This window comes from Thunnus albacares, chromosome 8 (genome assembly GCF_914725855.1).
Source record: "Thunnus albacares chromosome 8, fThuAlb1.1, whole genome shotgun sequence".
Classification (NCBI taxonomy): domain Eukaryota; kingdom Metazoa; phylum Chordata; class Actinopteri; order Scombriformes; family Scombridae; genus Thunnus; species Thunnus albacares.
Window position 1 is genome coordinate 22,799,871 of NC_058113.1, and position 10,007 is coordinate 22,809,877.

The 10,007-nt window shown below is 40.1% G+C and overlaps 2 protein-coding genes across 2 annotated transcripts; one reads left to right on the forward strand and one right to left on the reverse strand.

Moving 5' to 3' along the window:
• Positions 1–1,488: 1,488 nt before the first annotated feature.
• LOC122987593 (apolipoprotein A-I-like) lies at positions 1,489–3,171 on the reverse strand. Its single transcript, XM_044359546.1, has 4 exons — positions 2,913–3,171; positions 2,756–2,807; positions 2,458–2,608; positions 1,489–2,338 (listed from the first exon to the last, which is right to left on the reverse strand). The coding sequence occupies exons 2-4, from the start codon at positions 2,793–2,795 to the stop codon at positions 1,762–1,764; spliced, it is 768 nt and encodes a 255-aa protein (XP_044215481.1). The 5' UTR covers positions 2,796–2,807; positions 2,913–3,171; the 3' UTR covers positions 1,489–1,761.
• A 2,177-nt stretch (positions 3,172–5,348) lies between these two features.
• Positions 5,349–6,824, forward strand: LOC122987599 (apolipoprotein A-I-like). Its single transcript, XM_044359566.1, has 4 exons — positions 5,349–5,411; positions 5,513–5,558; positions 5,735–5,885; positions 6,018–6,824. Exons 2-4 carry the CDS (start codon positions 5,519–5,521, stop codon positions 6,592–6,594), a joined length of 768 nt encoding a protein of 255 aa, XP_044215501.1. The 5' UTR covers positions 5,349–5,411; positions 5,513–5,518; the 3' UTR covers positions 6,595–6,824.
• Positions 6,825–10,007: the final 3,183 nt, after the last annotated feature.

Genomic DNA, 10,007 nt, shown 5'->3' on the forward strand with positions numbered 1-10,007 from the left:
CCAGAATGCAATAGTCCAGTAAAAACCTCCAATCTACATCAAAACAAGACTGAATCTCTGTTTCTCACTAGCATGAAAAAAACAAACAAAAACAAGATGTGTCTTGTTCAAAGGAAGTCCTGCGTCACAAACAACTCCCACCTCAGTGGTCTGTGTCATAGACTTTGAATGGGGCAGACATCCGTCTGGCCTCTAGTATTAAAAAGTGGCCGTTGGGATCAAGGCCTTACAATGCCTTTTGACTGTTTTGACTGTTAATGCAGTGTGAATAGTGAATAGTCCTTCTGTGTGTGTGAGATCAGGTTTGCATTTGTAAAGCCTCTCTGAGCCTTGCTGTCGTTTGACTAATTTGTGTCTCAATGATTGTAGCACCTTAAAATTCTGCAGTTACATTAATGGCAGACTGAATTCCAGGAAGTTATAGACAAAACAACGTACTAATTTATAAGTGTATAGATGATGTATTTGCAAGAACTGTGATACTCACAAAACAGGTTTTTACTGTTATGAATCAGAGTGCATTACTCACTGTGGCCTTATGCTCTATGAAGAAAGCAAATCAGTCAAAAACAAAAGCAATTTTCTGTCAAAACACAATCCTTCTATCTTCAAATAAAACCCACTGGTGTCACATTTATAATTAATGGTTTACCTTGTGAGATATCTCAAGACTGTCCAATACACATTTTTTCAATGCAGTTTATGTTATCTCTTTGTTTTGAAGTTATCAAGGAACAAATATGCATTGTGAATGTTGGGTGCGTATGTGAGTGTGTATGCAGTATTGTCATTGGACTCTGACCCTCCACGTTGGATGGTGGCACTGTCAATAGTGGGAGGATAAAGCTTTGTGTTGTATATTCACAACAATAAGAAGTTGCACAATTTTAGTTCTTAGAGGGTAAGAATTCTGCACCATCAAAAACAAACATTATATTTGTTTAAACTGAAGCAAATAAGAAATGATCTGAGTTTAAGAGCAACACAGCTTTGGTTCTACAGTGTGTGATATCTAATTACTGAATTGACTAGGCTTCTCCCACATCACGTTGGTCATTCTAGTTTCTCACAGCAATTTCTTGATTTTAGTGCTGACACCAGTAAGGTGCAGTTTCATGGCAAGCGTTGACAAGTACAAGAATAAGAATAATAGTGCCCCTGGAGAAACTAGGAGACGAAACTGCGACAGGAGCCAGGACATGTTAAGACACGGGAGATGAAGGCAAAATACTAGTTGGCTCCTGGGAAAAATACAGCACATGTGCCACTAGTATCTGTGTCTTGGGACTTGCAATCATACTTAGTCAGGATGAATAGTTAATACACAGTATGATCTAAAATGCATCAGGGCTACTGTCTAGAAATAGACTTGGAAGAACGATTTGTGTGTGTGTGTGTGTGTGTGTGTGTGTGTGTGTGTGTGTGTGTGTGATTAATCTGTATAAAAACAAAAGACTAAAAAGATTTACCAGATTTATATTTTTTAAATTCCTATTTATTTTAGATAACTTAGAATTTACAAAAAAGTGACAGTTTTCAACTTCACAACACACAATAAAACATAGTATATACATGGTTGACAAGTGCAGAGGTTTGCTTTGCAATTGTTGCACTAAACAATAAATATTATATTGTTGTACAGTTTAATTTGCTTTACAGTACAATTCAAATATTTAAATTATTACATTTCATGCTTCAAACAGAGGTAGACCAAACAAGGCCAGCATCTTGGTACATGATGGAGCAGGTGTGGAGGTTGACTTAGTTGGCTTTGACAAAGGACTGGTAGAGGGACATGAGCTGTGCTTGAAGGTCCTGGGCGTAGGGGTCCAGCTTTTCCCTCAGGTCTTCAGCATATGGGGCCACAATCTGTTTCACCAGACTGGCTCTCTGGGTCAGCTCAACCTGGACCTTCTCGGTCATGGGAGCCACGCTATCTTGGAAATTTTGTAGGTGCTGGTCCACCTTCTGCTTCAGGTCATCAGTGTATGGCCCCAGCTGAGCCTGCAGGTCCTTCACACTCTGCTCCAGGCTGATCTTCAGCTCCTCGCTCCTCTGTATCAGGGTGGTTCTCAGAGCATCCGAGTCCAGGGAGTCAGCGTAGGGGGCCAGCTCTTGTTTGAGCTGCTCCACTCTCTGCTGGATCTGGGCCTTCATGTCCTCGGTGTAGGGCTCCAGCTTTCCTCTGACAGTGCTCAGTTCCTGGGTCAGCACATTTCTTAGCACATCAGCCTCTGCGGTGATCTTGGTCATCAGGTCCTGGGCTGCAGGGGGAAGCTGCTCCTGCAGAGTGACTGCATACTTGCTGGCTATGTCAGCACTCTTTGCTAGGCGGGCGCTAGAAGACAAATAACATCAGATCATCAGAGGTTTGTGTGATACTATTGAAATCCCGATCATATGACACATGTCTGACATAAGCCCAGTTACCCCGGCACTGTATGTCATACAACTTACTTGATTTCGTCTCCAAGCTGTGATTTCCTGATCATCTGGAGTGTGTCATCAGCTGTCTCGGTGGCCTTGGCAATGTAGTCCCAGAAAGCATCAGTCAGCACTTCAAGCTGTGGCTTGGGTGCATCAGCATAGAAGAGGTTGGCATGACAGCCTGTTGGATGGAGACAAGAACAGTTTGAGAGCAGTGCAGTTTATTTTAATTGCTCTTAGTTGCTGAACCCATGCTGTGGATTGTGCATATCAACTTAGCTATATGGAAATGATGCTTAACGTTAAAAACAAAGAGCTTGCAACTTACCAGACAGCACTGCAAGGGCTAGTACCACAAAGACCTTCATGACTGCGTCTTGCTGAAAAACAATTATGATCTAGTTAACTTTCAAGCTGCAGTAACACTGTCAAAACATTTATATTTGCCTCTTAAAGCTTTATCTAGAATGTAGTGAAATTCTCACCTGCTTTTAGCTTGTGTATCTCTCAGCGTTTAGCGGGTTTGTGAGTATGTCCCGCTAGCATTTCGTGTATATATACAGATGACGATTGTAGTCAAGAGCCAAAGTCCAGGAGTCCCTGCCATGTTGTCACGACAGCTCTCTTCCTGTTTCTGCTGCTGCTCCTGGCTACTATCACATGACTGCTGAGGCTACAACACAGACAATCTTTGAAGTACACTGAAGTTATGTGGCTCTAAGGAATATCTAACAACACAAACTATCTTACTATCTTAGGAAGCATTGCAGTAGTTGTCCCAACATTGCAACTCCTGACCCCTCCCTACAAAAGCATTTAGGATACAGTAATTAACTATCCACGTAGTTCAGCTCTAACCTCCAGATAACTCTAGATAACCTCAGTATGCTTACACCAGTGGACTTTGTATTAGGGTCAAGCAACGTGAATTAAATAGCATCAGGCACTGATTGCTCCAGTAGGTATAATTTGTGTCAGGAGTCAGTAATGGCGTCACTTTTGCCTAACCATTGCAAAAGTACAATATTTTCCAACTGGTTGTCAAAATAGCTCTGTATTTCCTTGGCAGATAAATTTTGGGTCTTTGTGCTGGAACTCATGACTAATGCTAAGAGTTAAGTTAGAGAAACAGGAAGATGAGGAATTATTGAATTAACACAGATCTACTACACAAGGACAACTACAACAGTGACTGTACATATCAAACAAAAAAATGCATTTTTCTTTTACGTCTCAGTATTTCAGATGCTGAATTGTGTTGAAAAAGTGTGTATTATCTCAATTAGAGCAGGAAGCAACAAAATAAAGACTCCAAGCTAAATCTGTGAATACACACAACCTGGACAAACCAACAGTGAACAAGAAACTGTTGAGATTTATGGTCTTCTGTTGAAGAGTTGACTCCATTTAATTATAACTGTCATACAGTGTAAGTTAAAATTCTGACATAATAATCCCAAATGTATGTCTAAGTATCTGTGTGTCACATTTTCATTTTTTCCTCATTCATTCTTGAAGGATATGTTTACATTTTTCAAGTCTATCTTAAACCAGTACTGACATGCCCATACGTCCACTGAAAGAGTTCGTAATTGTTCCTCATGTCTTTACTGACCTGCAAAGAGACCTCTTCCTAAAGCAACTTCAGTGCGAGTGATGGGAGTCCACAGATCCACAGTGCTCATTCTGTGACCAATTTACCTCTAAAGCTCAGATGTGGCTAAAACGAGGCTCCAGCAGTCTCACTTTGCCAATTCAAGTGGATATCCTGTCTTCCAAAGTTATGGTCTTTTTAGTACAAAATTCCCTCCTTGTGCTTGCACAGACAGTGGTGCCTTTCTGAGCTGTGATGCAGCTAAACTTAAGAATTCATTTTTACACAGAACATTGGCTGTGCATTTTGTCCGCCATCACTTAAATAGCACTTGCATTAAGAGGGAATCTGTGACCAGCATGTTACATTAATTGGTAATGCTTGTCTGATGTTTCAATGGGAGGAATTACTGGTTCTTTTTGTTTTTTGTTTTTACCAATCTACACCTAAAGAAGAAGGAGATAACATCTCAGAAGGACAGATGGGTCAGAAAAAAACATTTGAAACAAAAGAATCAGAATCATTTCAACAAATTTTCCAGTTTCAAGTCTAAGAAACTGTGTTGGATCTTCTTTCCTTGTCCAAGAGAAAAAGACACAACTTGAAAGAAAGCAAATTTTTCTAAAATGTTACTCTTTAAAAGTGGTTTCTAAAAAGTGACCTATGGTATATCCGGTGTGAAACAGCAGCTACTTTGTCCTCCTGAAGTTGACAGCGCCTTAGTCTGCAAACCTTTGGCCAGACTGACACATAGGGATTATTGGACATTGACATGACACAGACACTACAACCATGAGTTCCTGTGACGTTAGCTGGCAGAATGTCAAACTAATAGCAACAATAAAACACCTACTGTGTGTCTAATCAAAGTCGGACATCAAAGAAATTAAAGGGAGGTTCTGTCTGTCTTGGCAGAGAGTTATCTGTCATTAAGGAAAGCCAAGAGCTAAGTGATTATAGACTGACCTTTGAGAACAAGGTTCATTTGAGGTTAAACATATAGATCTTTTCTCACTCTAACACTGATGACAACACATACAGTAATTTAGGTAATTATACAAAGTGAGGCCACAGAACAATTTAGCAATAATCACAAATCCAAATAAAACTGTACATCTGGCAGATGATAACTGATTTATGAAGCTGCAGAAATGGGGTTATGGGCTCAGCGTACATGTGTGTTGTTGTGTATGTGCTGTTGCATGTCTGTTGCGTGGATTCCCTGGCGTAACACATCAGTGAGGATAGCAGGGTGAGGCAAGGTGACAGCAAGGCACTTGCACCTGGACTTTGGGATCATTACTGCTTGGCTTCCTATATAAGCTGCAGAACCTCACCAGTTGAGCACAAGCATTGCCAAGTGGACTTGCAGATATACTCGCAAACTCAGGTAAGAAGGAGTCATCTTTGTCTAGCAACTGAGCTTTTTATTTGAGAAATACTGCTTGGTGAACGTGCTTTGCTGACTTGCTGTGTATCTTGTTGTCACAGGTAGCCATGAAGGTCGCTGTTGTGCTCGTCCTAGCTGTTTTCAGTGGTGAGTATGATGGCAAAATATCATTATTCTTTGGTCAATTTTGGACCATTAGAAAATATAAAATTGTATGTTCAATATAACATGAACTTTAAATGTCTTGACAACTTACAACAGGCTGTCATGCATGGCCAAAAAATCTGCACTGCTCTGAAACTGTTCATGTCTCCATCCAACAGGCTGTCATGCCAACCTCTTCTATGCTGATGCACCCAAGCCACAGCTGGAGGTGCTGACTGATGCTTTCTGGGACTATGTTGCCAAGGTCACTGAGACAGCTGATGACACCCTCGAGATGATCAGGAAGTCTCAATTTGGACAGGATGTCAGGTAGGTCATACAAGACTTGTTACCTTTGCTGAAAAGCCAATGACGCAAAAAATAGATAGCAGGAACTCGCATGCAAATCCTCTTAACTGGAAGATTAACTAAAGACTTCTCATTTTCCACTCTTTTGTTTAGTGCCCGTCTGACAGAGAGCACCGACATAGCCAGCAAGTATGCAGTCACTCTGCAGGAGCAGCTTCACCCTGCCGCCCAGGAGCTCATCACCAAGGTCACCGCAGAGGCTGATGTTCTGAGAGAGCGTATGATCCAGGACCTGAGCACTGTCAGGGGAAAGCTGGAGCCCTACACCGAGGACATGAAGGCCCAGATCCAGCAGAGAGTGGAGCAGCTCAAACAGGAGCTGGCTCCCTACACAGACTCCGTTGACACTGAGGCTCTGAGAATCACCCTGATGCAGAAAAGCGAGGAGCTGAAGACCAGCCTGGAGCAGAGTGTGAAGGACCTGCAGGCTCAGCTGGGGCCATACACTGATGACCTGAAGCAGAAGGTGGACCAGCACCTGGAAGACTTCAAGGTGAGGGTGGCTCCAGTAACCGAGAAGGTCCAGAGTGAGCTGACTCAGAGAGCCCAGCAGGTGAAAGAACTGGCAGCCCCCTACGTTGAAGAACTGAGGGGAAAGCTGGACCCCTACACTCAGGACCTCCAGTCCCAGCTCATGACCCTCTACGAGTCCTTTGTCAAAGCCAGCTAAGCCAACCTCCACTTCCCGTTCAACACAAAGAAACTTAATATTAAAAAACACAAATCTCCCCAGGATGACGTGTCATTAACAGAATGACAACATAAGCTCAACAATTTTAAAAGATGTCTGTAGATATATTTGCAGTATGAAAAGATAATAAAGATAATAAATATTGGTCTGTGACCAAGTAATGTGTTCTCTTCCTATATTACGGAAATAAAGTAAAAGCAAAACATAAACTTGTCAGTCTGTTGTTGTTACTGTTATTGACAAAGTCAATGTAAAATTACAACTGTGTGTTGGTAAGGTTTGAGGATACCCAATGTTTTCTTTACAAACATATCATTTTTGATAGGCAAGAGATTACAATATATCTGTCAAATTTAAACGAAAAATAAATGAAGGAAGGAAAAAAAAGAAATACAGTTACACACATCATTACCTAAATGTGGACACTGTCTCCAATGTGGTCATTTATACCAATGAAATTTAATAATTTGATGATCTAAATTAGCTTTAAATATATATATATATATTACAGTTTTTAGTTTTAGATTTTCTTTTTTACTAAGTAGATATCTCATACTGTACATAAAAACATGAGAAACAGGGGTTATGTTGTTGGATGTGGTTTTTCACACTTGAGTGCCATCTGGTGAACATAGAGAGTCACTTCATATGTACAGTATATTCATGCAGATATGGGCAAGATAGTAGATTTTAACACTAGAAATTAGCTTTTTTCACTATTCACAGTCACAAGCAAACAGAAAACCTTTTATCTAACCCCACATAAAAATCTGTGGGGAACACATCGCGTCTTGTTTGTTCAGCGTCTGGTTGCAAAATCTCGCCCCCCCCCTGCCACGCCCCTGTAAGATTCAGTTGTGGGTCCTGGACAGGGCATGTTCAGTTTTGCTCCTGCAAGTCTGGAAGTTCATAAACACATCCTGCTTTCACCTTGTTTTTTAGTTTTCCTTTTGTGCCTCCATCCCTGCTGCCAGATCGCTCCCACGCTGTCTTACCCAGTGGCAAACAACATTCCTCTGTTCTGCCCCCAGCTGTCACAGGCTCTGCACACCGTTAACCCTCCAAGCACACACAGCTCTGCTTTCTTATCATGTCTGCTTGTGTAAGGGTTTTTGGCTATATTCTGAATCTGGATGTTTTAAAGTTAAAATTTGCAATATCTCTCATGATAAATGAATGTAAGTTTTTTTTTACTTATCATGTAACAAGTATTTTTTAATAATTATTCCCACTACAATTATATCTACAACAGTTAAAACATGATGAACTGGGGGTTATGAACCTGGAATTAACATTATTTATGTCGATAAAGTTCATAGAGCCTGAAAAAGAAAAACAAGAAGTTACTTTTAAGTATTTCCCAATCAGACAGCAGACAAAAGACAGGAAAATGAAGAAGAAAAATGACTACAATAACAAAAATCTTTACTTTACTTTAGATCACTTCTCATAACTGTGTTTGTAAAAAAAAAACTATACAGTTAAATCTTTGTCATTCTATCATTCAGATATATTTACACATCTAAGGACATTGATTTATTAAAACATGAAATTGTTGGAGAAGAAAAAAAGATGTCTACCAGCACCTCTAAGGGTCAGTAATTAACATGTTACATTGCACTTGTTTAATCCATACAAAAACCAAAGGTGTATTTTTTTTTAAGCTTTTGGACAGAGCCAGGTTTGTTTCCCCCTGCTTCCAGTCTTTGCACTAAACTATTACATTTAGATACTTGAACGATATCAATCTACTCATCTAACCCTCGGCAAGACAGTTAATACATGTATTTTACTAAATGTCAAACTGTTCCTTTAATTAGATGCCATTTACACTGATTTCAATACTTGAGTACTAAATACTCATAACAGTAATCTGTGAACATGAAGGAACATTTTGTCCAACCCACCAAGTTTCTGCACAGCTTGAACCACTTAGTAGACACTTGGCCTGAAAGAAAACTGTTAGCTTGCCCTCTCACTCTGAGCATTGTACAGCGAGTGATATAGAAGGCAGGAATCTGACTCAAGGTTACTTTAGCTGATGGATAAACACTGGCTGCTGCATCCATCAAACCCTTGACCCCTTTATTACAGAAAGACGGTGCAATAAACTCAGCTGCCACGGTAGCCTTACTCAGGCATTTGGCTCTGCCGACCCACATCCCCATCAGCTGATACCACTCTGACTCAGAACCCGGTGATGGGGCATATGCTGCAAGAAAAATACTAAATTCTGAACTTGAACATCCAGTTCAACAGCTTTTAACCCACAGACAGTAACTGCAGTAACCTTGCTGACTCAACTAAACAGATGTTTTCCTGTGAAGTGCTGACCGGAGGGGTGAGATCATTCAGACTTAACCAAAAAAACAAATTCCTTAAACAGCTTCAGGAGAACGGCATCATCAGGCTGGGGTTACTTTAGTTCACACCACCCAAAGATGCCCTTTCACACACTCTCTCCTGATAGACATTGTACATTGCTTCTGTTGTTGTGAAATAAAACGAAAAGCTGATGTACTTAAGATGACTATGTCACATATTTTACTGTATTATTTCATGGTTCTTCTTGATTCTCTCTGTTTCACTTCTCCATCTGCCTTCTGTCTCTTTGTCCTGATGGCCCTGCAACAGAAGTTTGTGAAATCTGAGATCAGATGGATAACAGACCCTCCTAAAGAATGTGAAAAAAAAAGCTGCTGCATGACATTGTTTTGCAGAGACTGATGGAATTTAATTACTGATCTTGATTTGTTTGTGTGTTTGAACTGGATCGGACTTGTTATCTGAACATACTGTATCTTTCTCTGTTTGACACACCTTCTGTAGTGACACACACTATTGTGTTGGTAAACCAAGGTCAAAGGTCTTCGATGTTATTTTAGCAGAAATGCGAGACCTAAATATATTGAGTTTAAACTGGAAATTTGAATAACATGTTTCATCTCATTGACGACAAAAGAAAAAAAAACATTCATTTATTCATTACAAGATACAGGTAATGAACTTTTCTAGGCCTTCCAGTCACTAAACAGATAGTGGACACCTTTGGGTTATCACACACTGATGTTATCATGTTCTCCCACTAATTACCTGACCAAGCCAACCCATTTAAACTTTGTTCCTGTTCAAAGTTAAGTTGTGTTTCTGTGAAAATGACAGAGAAATCTGTTACGTTGACAACAAAGAAGTCAAGTCCTAAAGGGCAAAGGTCATTATACATGGGCAGAAGAAGGACTTGATAGAGAAAAAAACTTCAGATTGATCATAAATAATGACAGCAAAAACACACATTGCTTTGTAATTTGTAAAATTACTGCTTTATCTAAAAACAAGTCATTTTCCAGTTAATCATACCACCAAAAATAACAAAACACACCCGGTAAAGTATG

Excerpts from the sequence above, each read along its gene's own strand:
- LOC122987593 (XM_044359546.1), bottom strand. The coding sequence starts at position 2,795 with ATGAAGGTCTTTGTGGTACTAGCCCTTGCAGTGCTGTCTG. Across the intron at positions 2,609-2,755 it reads AGCCCTTGCAGTGCTGTCTG|GCTGTCATGCCAACCTCTTC; the intron begins GTAAGTTGCAAG and ends TCCATCCAACAG. Across the intron at positions 2,339-2,457 it reads CAGCTTGGAGACGAAATCAA|CGCCCGCCTAGCAAAGAGTG; the intron begins GTAAGTTGTATG and ends TTTGTCTTCTAG.
- LOC122987599 (XM_044359566.1), top strand. The coding sequence starts at position 5,519 with ATGAAGGTCGCTGTTGTGCTCGTCCTAGCTGTTTTCAGTG. Across the intron at positions 5,559-5,734 it reads CGTCCTAGCTGTTTTCAGTG|GCTGTCATGCCAACCTCTTC; the intron begins GTGAGTATGATG and ends TCCATCCAACAG. Across the intron at positions 5,886-6,017 it reads CAATTTGGACAGGATGTCAG|TGCCCGTCTGACAGAGAGCA; the intron begins GTAGGTCATACA and ends TCTTTTGTTTAG.